This window comes from Sphaeramia orbicularis, chromosome 16 (assembly GCF_902148855.1).
Source record: "Sphaeramia orbicularis chromosome 16, fSphaOr1.1, whole genome shotgun sequence".
Taxonomy (NCBI): domain Eukaryota; kingdom Metazoa; phylum Chordata; class Actinopteri; order Kurtiformes; family Apogonidae; genus Sphaeramia; species Sphaeramia orbicularis.
The window spans coordinates 23770132-23786992 of record NC_043972.1 but is presented as its reverse complement, the minus strand read 5'-3'; the positions used below and the strand labels follow the sequence as shown (position 1 = coordinate 23786992).

The 16861-nt window shown below is 39.7% G+C and overlaps 1 protein-coding gene across 1 annotated transcript in view; it reads right to left on the bottom strand.

The window, feature by feature from the left end:
* Positions 1-3068: 3068 nt before the first annotated feature.
* The window catches only part of LOC115436108 (exostosin-1a-like), a 44164-nt gene continuing 30371 nt past the window's right edge, over positions 3069-16861 (bottom strand). Inside the window, exons 3-11 of the mRNA XM_030158846.1 lie at positions 14774-14881; positions 14321-14440; positions 10627-10759; positions 9789-9907; positions 8618-8713; positions 7654-7743; positions 7366-7526; positions 7027-7198; positions 3069-6491 (exon numbers count right to left, since the gene is read on the bottom strand). Coding sequence (XP_030014706.1) covers positions 6306-6491; positions 7027-7198; positions 7366-7526; positions 7654-7743; positions 8618-8713; positions 9789-9907; positions 10627-10759; positions 14321-14440; positions 14774-14881 — 1185 coding nt within the window. The 3' untranslated portion in view covers positions 3069-6305. The remainder of the gene's footprint in view (positions 6492-7026; positions 7199-7365; positions 7527-7653; positions 7744-8617; positions 8714-9788; positions 9908-10626; positions 10760-14320; positions 14441-14773; positions 14882-16861) is intronic.

The following is a 16861-nucleotide window of genomic DNA, read 5'->3' as shown; positions in this document are numbered from 1 at the left end:
TGTGTAAACATGTAGTGTGTTTTTCATTGGGTATTTTAAAATAAAGTTAACACTTGAAGACCTTGAACTATTTTGTGGGGAGTTGCAAATTAATTTTCTTCTACATTCTACGTTTATGTTATTATTAACCTCTGTATTTTACATTTTCAGGTATTCATGAGGTATTTTCCAAGGCTTCATTTCTGATCATGTAGATGTAAAAAAAATCTGAGTAAATTCAAAGATTTGATTAAAGCAGAAAGATCTGAAGAAAAAGTGGCTTTTTCAACAAAAACACATCATTAAATGAAAATAAAAACAAGCTTCTACAAGCACAGACCTAAACTTTAGCAGCCACATTAAATCAATAACATCATCAGCCTTTTACCATCTCAAAAACATTATCAGAATCAAAGGTTTACTGTCTAAATCAGACTTAGAGAGACTTATCCATACATTTATCTCTATCAGGTTAGACGACAGTAATGGCCTTCTGAATGGACTTTCTAAACGAGCTGTAAGACAGCTGCAGTACATCCAGAGCGCTGCTGCCCGGGTCCTGACTAGAACCAGGAAGTATCACCATGTTAGTCCTGTGCTCAGGTCTGTGCTCTGGCTTCCTGTCACTCAGAGAATGGACTTTAACCCAGGGGTGTCAAACTCAGATCCTCGAGGGCCGGTATCCTGCATATTTTAGATGTTTCCCTCTTCCATCACACCTGGAAGCCATTACATCATTATCAGGCATCTGCAGAACATGATGATGAGCTGATCATTAATTGAACCAGGTGTGGCTGGAAGAGGGAAATATCTAAAACATGCAGGATACCAGCCCTCGAGGACCGGAGTTTGACACCCCTGCTTTAACCCATAAGGACCCACTGTGACTTTTGTGGCAGTTCCCAAATGAATTTTTCTCTCTGTTTAACCTTTCCTTAGTGATTTATCACTATTTATTATAATATCATCCTCTGAATTTAACATTTTTTTCCAGTGAAAATCATCTTATTTCCTATGTTTAACTGGTCATGTAGATGTTCATAAAAGCTCAAAGTAAAGTCAAAGGTTCTTATACGAAAACTTCAAGAATTGAAGGTGACTTTTTCAGTACAATCTATCATTAACTGAACATAAACCCAGTGTGTCCATCCACTGTCATTGATCCAACTCCATGGGTTTTACTGGTGACGAAGAAGATGATGGTGTTTCCATGTTCACAGCGGAGCCTCTGAACGTCCAAATGGGTCATATCTGACGACCAGGAAAAGATGATAAACTGCCACCAATTATTTACATGTATTGATAGGATTAATGGATTAACAGTTTAGATCAGTAGATGTTTTTGGTCGACGGTGGATGTTTGGGTCTTTATGGGTTAAAACAGCTCTGCTGGTCTATAAGTCTCTCCATGGTCAAGCACCAAAGTACATCTCTGACATGTTGGTCTCATATAAACCATCTTGGACCCTGAAAACCTCAGGGACTGGTCTTTTGCTGGTGCCCAGAGGCAGGACTAAACACAGTGAAGCTGTGTTTCAGTTCTATGCAGCTAATACTGTGGAACAGTCTTCCTGATGATGTGAGACAGACCTCTACTCTGATACTGTTTAAGTCCAGGCTGAAAACAGCTCTGTTCAGCTGTGCACAGAACAACTGAAAGGGTTCTATCTGCCCTCTTCTCTTTTACTTTATCTTAATTGATTATTATTTATGTTTAATTGTGTGTTTTTAACTTGTCTCTTCCATTTTTATAAAACACTGTGAATTACCCTGTGTTATACGAATAAATGTGCCTTGCCACTGTCCTGTCAAATTAGGTTTTATTAGTGAGTCAGAGTTGCAGTACCCACTACTGGGCATCATATCTGAAGATAAAAAGCTGAAAACCTGCATTTTACCTGAATTATTTCAATGTATTGATAGGATTAGCAGGTCAGAAGTTATGTAACATTTTAGATCAGTAGACTCTTTTGGTTACTGGTAGCTGTTTAGGTCTATGATGGTTAAAACAGACAGATAACATCGAGATGTGACTTTGGAATTGCTTGTGAGACCCAGAGCTGCATAAAAATTCAGTTTTCATATCAAGATTTGCACGCTTCTGTGATGTCTGATGTAAAATCTGATAGAAATGATAGGAAGCGAAGGGCGTTTGTCAGATTGGCCCTCGAGTAATAAACAGTTCATCTACCAGTGGAAGAGAGCCCTGAGTGCTTGCATGCTGAGAGATCCATCATCTTCACTGCAGATCCAAATCTTATCAACAGGATTAAGAGACACTGAACTGATTAACATCCTGCTAAATCAAAGAAGCAGTTTTGGCACTGGACAGGCTTTCCAGAGTGTGCATCACCATGGAAAAAAAACTGCTTACAATCATTTTTGTATGGCTTCCCCTTTCACGCATGAAAATCAGTTATCCCCATTTTCTCCGTGCAACAAAAGCGTCATCACATCTGTCTTTTGCAGGTTTTTTTCCCCTTGATTTGCTCCATAAACCGTACAGTGTAAAGGTAGACAACTGGCCAAATGGTTTTCCTTTTTGGCATGACACTAGATTATCCTGTGAAGGCAGTAGTCCAGCTCTTCCATATTGCGCATCTCTTTGCTGTTAGTTCAGTTTGATGTCTTCGTGTATGTTTTGGGGGTAACAGTCTCTCCTGTAGCTGCTGCTCCAGCTGAGTTGGCAGCTCTCATGCACCAAGGGATCATCCTGGATAGATGCTGTTATTTATGCGGCGTGTCTAAACCAATCATCCTGACACAGATTTATGTAAACACTGCAGTTTCTTGGCATGGTTTTAGGTTCACACATGCACAGAAGGAAGCGAAAGGTATTATTTAGTTTGGCTCTCCCTCAGTGGGCGCAGAGTATAAACAAGCAAAATACGTTTGGGAAGCCTGAAAATGGGTTGCCGGCAGGTCAGGAAAAAGTAGGGGTGATTAGTTGACATTGGAGAATTGCATATGTATCTAGGCAAGTATAGCTGCTGCAGCAAACTGTAGGTTTTTGTTTCAAAGACTTTCAGGTGTCCTAGGAATGAAAGCAGGTCAAGAAATATAATCAGTCAATAAAAAAACGCAGACAGTTTATATCAAAGGTTTTATTTGTTGATGTTGATTTTTTTTGTTTTGTCTTTATAAAATCCTTTTACAAAACTGTGATTTTTCCTCTATCTTTCCATTTTAATCTCTATAAAATTAAGTCTGCAGTTACAGAAGAGACTGAAGGATGCAGGCAGAGATTTAGTTGAGACACAATCCTGTCTGATAAATACTGTGTGTGTTTGTGAGAATTGTATGTGCATTTCATGTACTATTATACTTGTGACAGCCAGAAAGAGTGGGCTACTGGGCCCTCGCAAGTATAATAATACAAGGCAGTACGTGTCCGTGTGTGTCCAACAAGACTTTGAAAAATGTTTCTACAACAAAAAAAGTCAGGAATGTCAGGAAGAGATGTGTGATAAGTCCTCGTAGCTTTCCAGTGTTAAAACAGTATAACTTACGGAGCCAGTATCGGATACTGATAAAAGAAAACAGAAGACAACCGAATATGACATTAAAACAGGAACCCCGTTCTTGCACAAGATGGGCAAAAAAACTCATGTATTTCTTCTGAAGGCACATCAATATATAAACCCCTGCCCTCTGAAACAACAACACAAGAGAAGAGAAAAGAAAAAGATAGAGAAAATGTCATCTGAAATATTGCACCAAGTTCATTTTGCAAATGTGATTCTGTTCACGACCATATTCAACCATCTTTATAGCACTGTCTTTAGTAACACTAGGATTGTTTAGGTGCTGTCCAGCTGATAGCACATTCTCAAAAGTGGGGAAAAAAAATTTAAATGCAGCGCTCGCCTCTGACACATACTGTCCTTCCTTTTCCCCTCTCTTTTTCACACATTCGACTTTCTTACAAAACAGGAATAAACATAAATGAACCGAATAAATATGGGAATGTGCGGTGTTCCTCACATTAGCAATTAAACATTATGAATATAAAACAGTTGAACTATTGGCACATATTGGGGTGAAGGGTGCAGGACTGTGAAGCTTAACCCAAGTGGTCACTAAACATTTCTCCCACAACATTGAAGCTACAGCTGCCAAATGAGGTGTCAGGGCAGACGTGGTTAGTGTTGTAAAACATTAATTTGATGATGCACAGTGATTTAAATACACGGGTGCAAATTCTGAATCTTAAATAGGCTAAAGTTCACATTTTCACATAATCTGATATGACATGTCGAGACAGGATTAAAGCGGAGCTGGATTTTCAACATTATCAAACATTTAAAACCCAATTTCATTATTCCCTGACATTTGGCGGACAATGGACAGAGTTGCAGAAGTTTGATATGTGTCTTCAATTTAGAGGACAATCATACAGAAACTAATAAAGTTGGCATCATATAGTTAATCTTTAAGTCAACTATCTATCCCAAGACATAAAGCACACTTCACAACATCCTGGTTTTCCATTTCAGATCAATGAGATCAATCTTTCGCCCAAGCACAATAAGACATTGTCAGTGTAAGCATCTCTGAATAGCTGTTTGGATTTCTGATTGTTAGAGATAGAACCTGGAGTTCTGCAAATAGTTTAGAAGCTGAGAGGCTTCCAATTGCATGTATTGATGTTCAGAAAACCAGAAAATGAGAAGAATGACTAAATAGTGCACATGTACCTATTTCTTTCCCTGAGCCTTTTCAACAGCACCGCAAAAGCTTGGTTCCCATTGATCTGGTCATATTTGTTCACAATACGAGGGAAAATACAACAGTATACTTAGCATGATGCCAACTCTTATTTGTCATGATGTTCGAGTCTCCCGAGGCACTGTCCGATACTCCTAGATGAAAAATGTATTAGCCTGTGTCAAGTGCTTGTCAGCCTTGGCTACTGCCAAACCTGTCACTGGACAAAATGAAATTGGGTCTATGACACACAGATAATGGGTGTTCATACATTTCTCTTTCTAACCAAGCCCAAACAGATCCCTTCCTTCGCATTCACAGTGGCTTGTGTTTCAGACAGAACATTGGTTATCACAACTGGCAAGCCCAGCCTCCCTTAAACAAGGCCACTCATATGATCCTTTATTGTTCTTCAGGCCAGCGCATATTCAAGTAATGGTTCTGGCTTGTTATGCATTCTTTTGTTAATAGTACAAGAAAAGAAGATTTGTTGTTGCACAAAAGTTATGTATGATAAGTAGGGAAAAACAAAGAGTCCTCATCCACAGATTTTGCTCTGGACTTGCATTCAGCGTCTTTGGAAATCTGGTCCCAGAGACAAATTTAGTGGAATCTGGCAAAGCTGTGCAAGATAGATTCCAGACCGCATGAAAAAAATTGTATATCATTTAAATTTTGCTTGTTCATCTGAATCCAATTATATTCAGTAAGAGGAAAAATGTGAATGCTGACCTGAAGAATCTACAATGGGATCCAAAATTCCATCAATTATTTAAAAAAAAAAAAAAAAAAAAAAAACCAACATAAAAAAAACTAAAACAAAATGCAAAATTGAAAGCAGCAAGATCATGGTGCTTGTTCTGCACCATGTCTTTTTTTTTTCTTAGACTCCCACATCCCAACGCCGTTAGATAAACTTGAGGCACTGTGAATATCAGATCAACGATCATTATTCAGTTCTGTGGCTGAAGGGTAGTCATTCTCTCTTCACCCACCCTGGTACTGGATTTAATTATGACGATACAGAGAGAGTAGTGCTGGCCATTCACTGTATATAAAAAAAAAATAGCTAATTGTGTCCAAAATAGTGTTATCCTCTTCAGTCATAATTACCAATAATATTCTGTCAGCAAAAACTTTCATGAACCTGTGCATAGAGTACAGAGCAGAGTGTATTTCAGCGGCTTAGAGTTGAGTGGTTTTCCACCGTGTGGACGCTGAAGCAGCGAGTGATGATATCCAACTCCAAGACTTTGACCACTGTTGTTCAAAGTCGAACCTTCAGTCAGGTCCTCTGGTGTCCTTCAGTAGGGGATAGTGTATATGGTGGAGCGTACAGGGAGCTCAACTATACTCCAGTACACACAGGAGATCCTAGGAGGGGTAAAAAGGAGACATGGAGGACAAACAATGGGCGCCAACAAATAAAATCAACACATACAGAATCCTCCACATCTGTTCTAGTTTATCGTCCTCCTCTCCTCATGCACTCCATCCATTTAGTTTCTCCACTGATCCCTCCACTCGATCGCGGAAAGGCTCTGCGTTTCTGTACCGGTCCGCCCCCTCACTCTTTTTTTTTACTTGTCATGTCCAGAGAGTGGGGGGGCTCTGGAGGGTTATAGCCTCTCGATGTCCCTGTACTTCTTCCGCAGTATGGACACCTGGTCTTTGAAAAGAACTGGGTCCAGCCTCATCTGAGAGTGGACCAGAGGCATTGTGCCAAACCAGCTGGCAAATTTGTTCATGCAGGTCTGACGTTGGGCAAAATGGTCTGGGTCGGCCCAGCGGGACGCCCGGGAGCTCTGGAGGGGATAGAGAGACAGAGGTGGGTGGGGGGATTAGTAAAGGCAGCAGGACAAAGAGAAGGACAAAAGTCCAGCTGTTTCCAGCCTCTTAAATGTGAATATGTTCTGATTTCTTCACTTCTCTATGACAGAAATATGGTTGATTAGTAACATGGGATCAAAGGACTTATTAGTCATTTTCAACTCCACTGACAATGAACAAACATCTGATATGACAAGTAGACATAATATTTACAGACAGGATGATGTTATCTAGTTTTATATTAACATTATGTCCAGTGAAGTCTATTAACTTTATGGTATTCCATCCTAAGAAATAGCCACAAGTGATGCTAGCAACCATTCAGTGTTTGCAAGCAACCAAATGAAACAAGCTATATTTCTTCCTATGTGAACTTGAAAAAATTTGATAAATATAAGTACCCAGATGTGCAACATACTCTTAATATTGCAACATTTTACAGGTTGATGATCATTAGTGAGAGATTTAAAGGGGCAGAACTAGCTTTTCTGCCTAAATGTTCCACCTCACCTGTCCCATCATAGTCTCCTTATATTGTTTTTTCTGGGTAACTTTGATGGGTGGCAGCTTTGAGACTGAAGACACCAGGAAATTCATCAGAATGTCCTCACAATTTGACATTTGGTCAACCATGGACTTCAGACTGGCTGGAAGGTAGGTGGTGTACAAGTAGTGGTAGTATCTAACAGAGGGATGAGAAGCAGAAGTGTTGATCGAACATTATTTATAACAGTAATATAATACGGTAGTAAATATGGAATTACTATTATTATTTCTTATTACTATTCCAATAGGGTTTAAATGGAGGGGGGATTACAGAGTATACGGAAATAACATAAAGAGCAGTACTTGTGATAGATGGCAGCCCCCGTCAGCACCATGGAGTAGTCGTTGGTCCATTTGGAAGTGTAACCCCAACGCTCCTTGTTGCTGTCCCAGAAGTGGCTTCGGGCTGGGTAGCCGACAATGCGATCTGGGAAACTCTGCCACACGGTGAATGCAAAGTCCACCTGGATCGAGATGAAGGACGAACAATGACAGATCAAATGAAGCAACCGGGGGCAAAGAAATCAAGAGCACCTCATTCTGGAACAAACATAATGTTAAAAATAATTGTGTTTGTTAAAGTGGTCTAACCTCTGTGGTGGAGAGCACGGTGTCCTCATCCAGACTGAGTACAGCGTCAGTTGGGATGGTGTCATAGGGCAGAAAGCGGCTGCTTATCACCTGGTAGAATTTGCAAAACACAGACATGACAGTAAAATATGACTGGGTGCTAAAAGGGAGGAGAGTGTTTAACTGTGCAGCTCTACATCAGAAATCAGTGTATAAACAGAAGCCATATGAGCACAGCGAGGTGTATCTGCCTGACAAGCGGCGCTACCAGTCTCTTCGTGTCTGTTTGTGCTGTTAAGCCTTTTCTTCTTGCTATGTTAACAGCACAGTCAGCCAAATGTACAAGCTGACACAACACCAGTGACAGCAGAAACACAGCATTTTACTGATGAGTAAAGCCGGGGATAGAATTCTCCAAGCTGTGCAGTGGTTTTAACTTCCTGATGAGCCCTGCAGCCTCCATGTTTTGCATCTATCTATGCAAATAACTCCAGATAAAAAGTTCTAATAAGGGTGCCTCTAAATTTAGAAATGTGTGCACACTAACTTAAATGCCAGGCTTCTAAACCTAACATCAATGGTCTTGTCAGCACTATCATGAACTCAGCCTGCAGTCTGGGCACACAGAGTTTGGGCAAAGGTGTTTTCAATCAGTTTCAAAGTAAAAATCTCATGACAGATCCTGCTGATGGCAGTGATCCACCTTTGGAACAACATATGCAACTGCGGTCGAGTTGCTCTACCATGAAGTCATTTTTAATCATTTTCTTTATTCTAAACTGGCAGAACAAACATCTTTAATTGCCACTTAGTGAAGAGTTTCAGTTCACTTCAGATTGTGCAATCATTATTTTCATTTTCTTTACAAAGAAACAGGCTTTTTAAATGTAGATCTTGAACTGAAAAGTAAGAGTTTCACAGTGGAAAATGTGAAAGGTCTGCAGTCCATCATCTAATGAGAAGAGAACAAGGCTAAATTTTTTACCTTGCTTTCTCCTTCTATAACAATGACAGGAACAGCAGTGGCAGGCCAGCGATGTTTGGCAGGAAGAGGCTTGTCACAGTTCCACAGAACTATCACCTACGTATAGCACAGTGAGCAAAGGTTAGTCATCATTCTGTTGAAACTTCAGTTGAACAGAAAGCAGTGATTTTCAAATTTACATCAATTCAGTTTGTTCCGTTTACTTCAGATTATTTTCGACAATAAATGTAATGTTTTATCAGGTCAACTACACATCCAATATTGACATTCAAGCCTGCAACATATTCTATACCAAGGGACAGGGGCAATTTAGGACAAGTAATGCTTTGATTCTTTGAATTATGATGTGATTTGAAACAGCTGATGTCAGCAGATGATTTTAATCCAGATTTGGTGCAAAGCAACATACACGAAAGGTCTAGTCGTTCAAGACCAAAGATAAGCAAAAGATCGATAATTTACCCATAGATATGTGAGAGCATCATTTAAAATTTAACATTGCTCCTCAAGAAAAGAAAGGATTTGGATATTTCTCCCTCTACTGTAAGGAATTCCTGCATGTAAAGGATGCAAGCCTAGGCAGGACTGTAATTTTTGTATAAGTGAAACAACCATACGGGCAATATGTACTCAAGAGCCGCAATACCAATAAAAACTTCACTGTGCGAAAAGAAGACTTATGGTAACAGTGGCCAAAAGTTCTGTTGACTTTGAGCTCTGAGGCATCTGGGATAGACCACAATACACCACTATGTGATGGTCCATCGCATATGCCTGCGAGCCGTACGTTTATTGCTCTGAAAATGAGGCTTCACTTTTGCACAGTGAAGTTTGTTGATTAAATGCGCCTAATGAAAAAGAAATACATAGATAATTATGTAATATACTCACAATATTTTAGGCCCCGTTTCAGTTCATATTTAGTACTGATACGCTACTGTAGATCTATTTTCAATACACTTTCTTCCCATGAAAAAGCAGCTTTGCTGTCATTGCTTGCCTTCTTACATCAGACAACACAGGGTAAGGTGTGATGTTATGTAAATCAGCTTCATAATTTTAATACAGTACCACGGAACATTGACCCAGACCAGATCAAACAGTATCCTTTACAGATCAGGTGAATCTGAGCAGGGTTGTGTGAAGTAGGTAACGTGGTGTTGTGAATTACCTGAGCACAGTACTGGGACTTGGCCACAGCCAGAAGCAGCTTCATGACTGGCTGAGACTGTGACACTAGTGGAGTCACTACATGAATAATACCTGTAAATTTTGGGTATGGTTTTATACCTGGAAAAAAAAATTCAGGGAAAAGCAACAATAAGAAAAGAATCAAACAATTCTGAGTAAGAAGAATTAAACACTGAATTACTGGATAGTGTTATCACATACATATCAAAGGGTTATAGTGTAATGACATATTTTGTTTTGTAGAGTGAAATTTATTTATTTAGTAAAGAATCCAATTGCTGTCAAATCTCCTCACTACCTCAGTTACAGAACTGAATGCAACTGCTAAGCATGTCATAGAATTGCCAAAAATTATCTTAAGTGCAGCCTCTTTGACAGCTGTGAGCACTTCTTAGTTTGTGCTTGTTTACTTCAAGCTGTGTTTACTTGGCATAGAGTGCCAGTGAACAGGTCTAATTAGGCTTGTTAAGGAAAAGGTGCCAGTTAACCAAATCCCTGTGTCAACAACTTGCTGCCTATCAGCCAATTAACCAAGCACAAATACAACATGGCAACGTGGCAGATCTAATTGGTGAGCTTCTCTGTGACAAATCATGAATTAATAAATATATATTGCATAATTTGTGGCAATGGCAGTGATTCATATGTAACCACTGGTATTCAACAGCTGTCACACACCAGCTGTTCCTATGCGGTACCACAAATGAACATCAATCTAATCTCACCTAGAGGTGCGGCATTAATTCCTTTACAGTCAGTGTCAGTACACATCTGCATACAGTGCATGTATATGCTGTGTGCATGGATTATTAACTGACCCAGCTTAGCGTAGTAGAAGGGGAAGTCTCCCAGGGATGTGGAGTACTGAGGCAGGGTGAAAAGACCTCCAGGCAGACTGTTCCACATAAGGTAACTCCTTGAGGTGTGCTGCAGTACCCGATCCTGGATGATCTGCACAAACACAGGAGGCAAGGCGATAGAAATGTTTGCTTTACGTGACGTTGCTAATTAATCATTAAAATATTCCTGTCTGGCTCAAAAGTAAAAGATAAAGATCACAGAGGTCATACAGCAACTATATATTGTTAAGATCCACCATGTCCTGAGGCACCCCGGTGGCTCATCTGCTAGACCGGGTTCCCTCTGCTGCATGTCCTGCCCTCTCACTCTGCCCTACCTTTCCTGTCTCTCTGTAGTGTAACTGTGATTAATAAAGCATAAGACACTAAAAATATCACTGTTTACTAACTGTGGTAGTTGTGTTTAAGTGCAACATATACAGATGGTCTGGAAATTGTAAAATCAAGAACAAAACAGGTCAGACGGTCTATTTTGGTTCTGTGATCACTACTCCACTTGAGCTCAATATTATCGCCTCATGTTCTTATATGTGCATCCAATACTATGTGTTCAGATTGTGTTTCATTTGCTCAATTGAAACTATTACTGTCAATGAAGTTAGAGCATGTGAAAGAAAAAAAGTAGAACTCAGCTTTCTACTAGTCTCTGAAACTCATCATATACGGTAATTTTGCCTGCAGACTAGTCTGGCTCGCCTCGAAGGTAGTCTGCTGCAGTAAGGCTGAATGTTTCCACTGTGTAGAGGCAGGACTGTCATTTTCCTTCCTTCTGTTGTCTGTGAAGTTATCACTTTGCAAGCCCCCCTTGTTACATGAAAGACCAACAACTTCCAAGCTGTGACTACACCCTGAAAAAGGCAAGTTTTGACAAAGATGCATTTAATGTGCTGTTTTCTTTTGTAGGGACTTTGTCATTTTAACACCAATACATACTTCTTCATGTGCATGTTCCACCAAATCAAGCTTTCTTCCAACACTATTTTGCAAATGCACTGTCTCAACACCACCCAAGAACTCCCCAAACAACCCAGATAACTTTCACCCTATAACAACCATGGAGGGTACAAAACCTATGTACACACTTTTACAATGCCAAGGAAATGTGGGGAATAGATCAGGCTATGCAAGCATAATCAGCTCTGAGAGCTTTATGAGCTGAAAATGTGATTCATAACAATCTTTAGTAACATTAAAACCAAAAGCTTTTCTGTCATGTGCCAGTGAATGTGAAGGGTGCATGTAGAGGAATAAACCATGCTTTACTACTGACAATTATGCCTTACATGAAATTACTCTGGCATGGCTTAGCTTATTAAAATCACCTTCGGTCTCTCATCTCCAAGAAACTGGGGAAAACACTACCTAAAAACACACACAGCTATTAAGTTTAATCAGCTTACATTTTACAACCAAAACATTTGCATAAAACCCAACCTGTTCCATCAAACATTAAGGGCTTATGCTAATTAGTTTTTCATTTTTCAAGTGGCCACTCAGTTTCTTCCATTTGACTAATGCAGCTGGGATATGTCACAAATCACACAAGAGATACATGGGTGACATGCATTCATTGTTTAACAAAATAACAACAGTTGGCCTCTGCTTCATAATCCTAAACCAAATTTACATCGTAAGTTAAGTCAGGTTCATTAGTTTACCCAGATATCACATGCAATGTTTCACTCTGCTTTGCAGGCTCGCAGCATCAACTGTTCCTCTCCCTGCAGAAGAGTCTTATACTGTGAGAGGATACCTTAATAAAATATTAAGCATTCTCTGGAGCTACGATGAAGGCAGGGTAGAAAAACCTTGTACACTTACTTTAGGTATAAAGCTAACAAACATATTGAGGTGTAATGCCACCTTGTTTACACCAAAATATCTAGAATCCCTCGTTAAAAGTAGAACACAAATAGAGTACATTTGAAGCCAAAACACTGACCTCTAACTGGTCTGCAATACGTCTTACCAGGGTTAAGATACTGAGAGTGTAAACAGATCGAAGATCAACCTCTCGAGGGAGAAACTTTACCCTGTTGACAGAAAGATCCCAGCCCTGCCTTCTAGCTCCCTGACTTCCCATCTCTCAGGGCAAGGTCTCTGCAAGATTATCTAGGGATAGCAACCAAGGGTGTTAAATTCAGCCATCGGCCAGCAATGTGGCTTCGATTGAACAGACCTAAAGACCGCAGTACTCACCAGGAGAAGTAATGCAGAAAGCTGATATATTTGAGTTGAAGCTTATATTACAGGTTTCCACATATTTTCTTTTCATATGTACCAGCAACCACAAGAAGATTAACGACGACAGCAGTCAAAGCGGTATCATCTGTGTATTTATGTATACAGTAACATGCAAAAAACATAATACTGTGTAAGCTTAACACAACTAAAAATCTGCATTTTCCATCCAGAAGGCAAAACAAAAAGACGATATATCTGAGTCAGGGTTAATAAGTTGATGATGATGCACTCTCTTAGCCATTTGGGAAAAGGCTCAACTGTAATTTTGCTATTTTGCCAAATCAAGATAATATACTAACTGTGGCTGGTGAATGTGAGGATGAGCAATTGCTTATGCATGACATGAGCATGAGCATGACTTGGCATATAGTAAATAATGTTGTTTTACTCTCAGCCTGGCTTTAGACCTCCTGCCTTTTTCAGTTCTGCTGCCTTATCATTTTCTCCTTCTGCAACCCTCCTCACTCTCATCTCAGCTTGTTTGTAATTCTAGCTCAAGAGGAGTATGATAGGCTGCAACTCACCAGGAAGAATACAGATATATAGACTCTGACAGGAGCAAACTACTGATATGATTGATAGTCAGCCCAGACCAAGAAACAGCCTCAAAAACATGACAGCAGTGTTTAACGAAACATATCATCCCTCTTATTTTACCATCTTGTCTGGGACAGTTTGATACTTGGTATTATGTCTGCTGTTGCGCACTTCTCATCACAAAGTCAAGAAGAATTATGACCACATTGCAACAACTTCAAGATTTATACAGAAGAAAATCCATAGAGACTTAGGAGGATTGACTGCATTCCCAAGGGGTAATAATATAAATCACAATTCCTATACTTAAATTATATTTAAAATAAAAAAAAAAATCAAATACAGCCAAGGTTTTTTTTCACAAGGAAGACATCATAAGGCATCATCACAGTACCCAAGACACTTTGAGAACCAGCTAAGACAAATTAATGTAAAATTAAACTAACTAAAAGATATTTTCCCAGATCTAATGGATGCATTTGGTCCCCAGTGGACATTTTAAGCAAGTTCTGCTTATAAGTGTTTTTTTATAAACTGCTCAAGGTTTTTTGCACACTGATATGCCATAATACTAATAAGACGAGTCTATTCACATATCACATTTCATACACAAGGGAAAATCAATGCACTTTATATGAATAAAAGGAAAACTCACATAAATATGAAGAAACAACTGTGAAATGGTCTTTTTTTATTGAAAAATAAAATCTTCCTGTGAGACAATACCCAAACTCCTTCCCTCTGAGCTTTACTCTTCCACAAATTTAGGAAAAATACTAGAGCACTGACAGCACCTAAGCCCTCTGAACACCCAGGATGTCTAAAACATCTACATGCACTGTATTGTGTGAATGAATTTGTGTGTTTGTACCTCCAGCGTGGTCAGTACTATCTTCTCCACAGAGCTGAAGTATGCCTCCCAGAGGAACTGAGTCTGCTGTCTCAGGGATAGGATCTTATCTTGGTGGATGGAGCGCACAGTCGAGGGGATCTGGGACAGAGGTTAACAAATGTTAACATATTTATCACAGATAGACACAAAAACAGAGATTTGTAGTCTCACAGAATCACAGAGATATGGTCTTTCAATCTATAGAGCACAACCACAGTGAGGGTGAGTCTCAGCTGTCATATATAGGAAATTTGATACACTTGGACGGTAAGACACTGGCCCAAACCCACAAACCACAGTCAAATCCAATCAAATGTGGCTATAAGCTAAATGACTTCATATTTTTATAAAACAATGCAGCAATGGTGATTTAAAGATGATAACATAATCTACATACAAAATTAATTTGTTCATGCCGGTGGTAAATTTTACCTGTAGCAGCAGCCTTTCATCCCCCATCACAGCTGCGGTATTCCAGTCGATGATCTCTGAGAAGGGTAGCTCCCAGCCATTACTTAGCATTACTGGCACACACGCAGCCTGTACGGGTAATACAACATATTGAACAAAGTGCTAAGTTTCTGTGAGACTGATAAGTTGATGAAAGACAAGATTCAGGAAAAGCTTTTCTGTGAAGTCTGTGATGTTGATAGCTGGTAATAATGCTCACACACAGCTACAATAACACAGTCATAGATTAATACTTGTATACAATATGACGCACAGAACTTGAATACCTGCAACATCTCTTTGCCAGTGTCACGTCCCCAGAAATATTAAATCTAAATATTCACAGGCATCAGCATTACCCTTGAGGTATATTTTGTGTTTCTATAGGTGGTAAAATGACAGTAGACAAGAAAAAAAAAGTGTACATGCAGGAGTGTTGCATCAAAGTGGCTCATGCTCTAAAACCTGATGCCATTACTGTGTAAGCACCATTTCCTTTGCAATTGCATCAGGCAATTTGACCAACAGGGGCGACACATCTTCCAACACATTTTCATTAACTACAGAACTTCAAGCAGCACCTTGACGACTAGCTCTCAGAGTGACTAGGCAGTGCAGCTTCATAAAAACATCATTATTCTCAATGGAAAAGAAGACATAGTACACTAAACCCTGACAGATTAATGAAATTGAAAGTATCTACCATGTTTGTGTATGTGCATTTCTTTCAGAATCCATTTATCCACTTGTGTGTAGACATATTTTAATCTTTGTGTTGCAAGTGAAAGTCTGTGCGTGTGCATGAGAGCACATGTGTGAGGCCATACAACGTCCTGCAGGCAGGGACCAGCCTTTTAATCTGATAAGAGGGGTCCCATTCACTGATTGGCCTTGGTCACTGCACACACGCATGCACGTACAGACAAACACTCCTGCATCAGAGTGGTGCAGTGCTCATCTAATCTCTCCCAGTGTCATTAGCAAGGGCAGCAATCTGCTGAACCCCTGCCATGATCTCTGTACCTATCAGCTCTCACAGAGCAATCAACCAGAGACTCCTGAAGCTCAGTCATCTCTCAGCACATCAGATTACACAGATACACACATTACACAGAACAAACATTCACTAAAAATGAACTAATATACAATATACTCTTTTCATTTTGTAAAATGAGCATGTCAATGCCTGCCCAACACCCCCATTTCTCACCAATGCTAGCCCTCCGCAGAATCCCTATTGGGCCTTTTGTGATACTCCTTCAACCAGTGTAAAAAAACAGCAATCTATAGCTCGCCTGACCTGAACTGCCTTTTTGGAACAAGAAACAACAATGGCGAACGCCTTGTTAATTTCTGCTTGAACAACAACCTGGTCATTGGTGGAACTATATTTCCACACGAGAACATCCACAAGTTCACATGGAAGTTGATGGTAGAACCATCAACCAAATTGACCAAATCATAATTAATGGAAAATGGCGCAGGTCACTACAAGATGTGAGAGCATATTGGGTGCAGATGCCTACAACGACCACTACCTGCTTCTTGCAACCATCAAACTCAAATTGAAGAGGCTGGTGCCACAAGGCCAGTGGCAGAAGATGCTAGATATTGCAAAGCTCCAGTATCCAAAGCAAAACAAGGAATTTGTGCTAGAACTGAGAAACCACTTTAGCACACTAGAGGCTACCTCTGAAACAGAAGTGCCCACTGTAAACCATAAATGTAACATCATCAAGAACACATACTCTGAAACAGCACAAAAGGTCCTTTGCTTTAAACCAGTGGTTCTTAACCTTGTTGGAGGTACTGAACCCCACCAGTTTCATATGTGCATTCACCGAACCCCTCTTTATTAAAAAATAAAATATGATTTTTTTCAAATTCAAGACACAGGCATGTTTTACTGGTGCACAAAATGAACTGTGCATTAACATCACTGTGTTCAAAGAACAAAACCAATACAGTGCATGAACTTACAACAAATTCCATATCTTTTCACAAAGACATGACCTTTTTTAATACTACCACACTGAAATGGTTTTAATTTTTAACCTTATGTATTCCAAT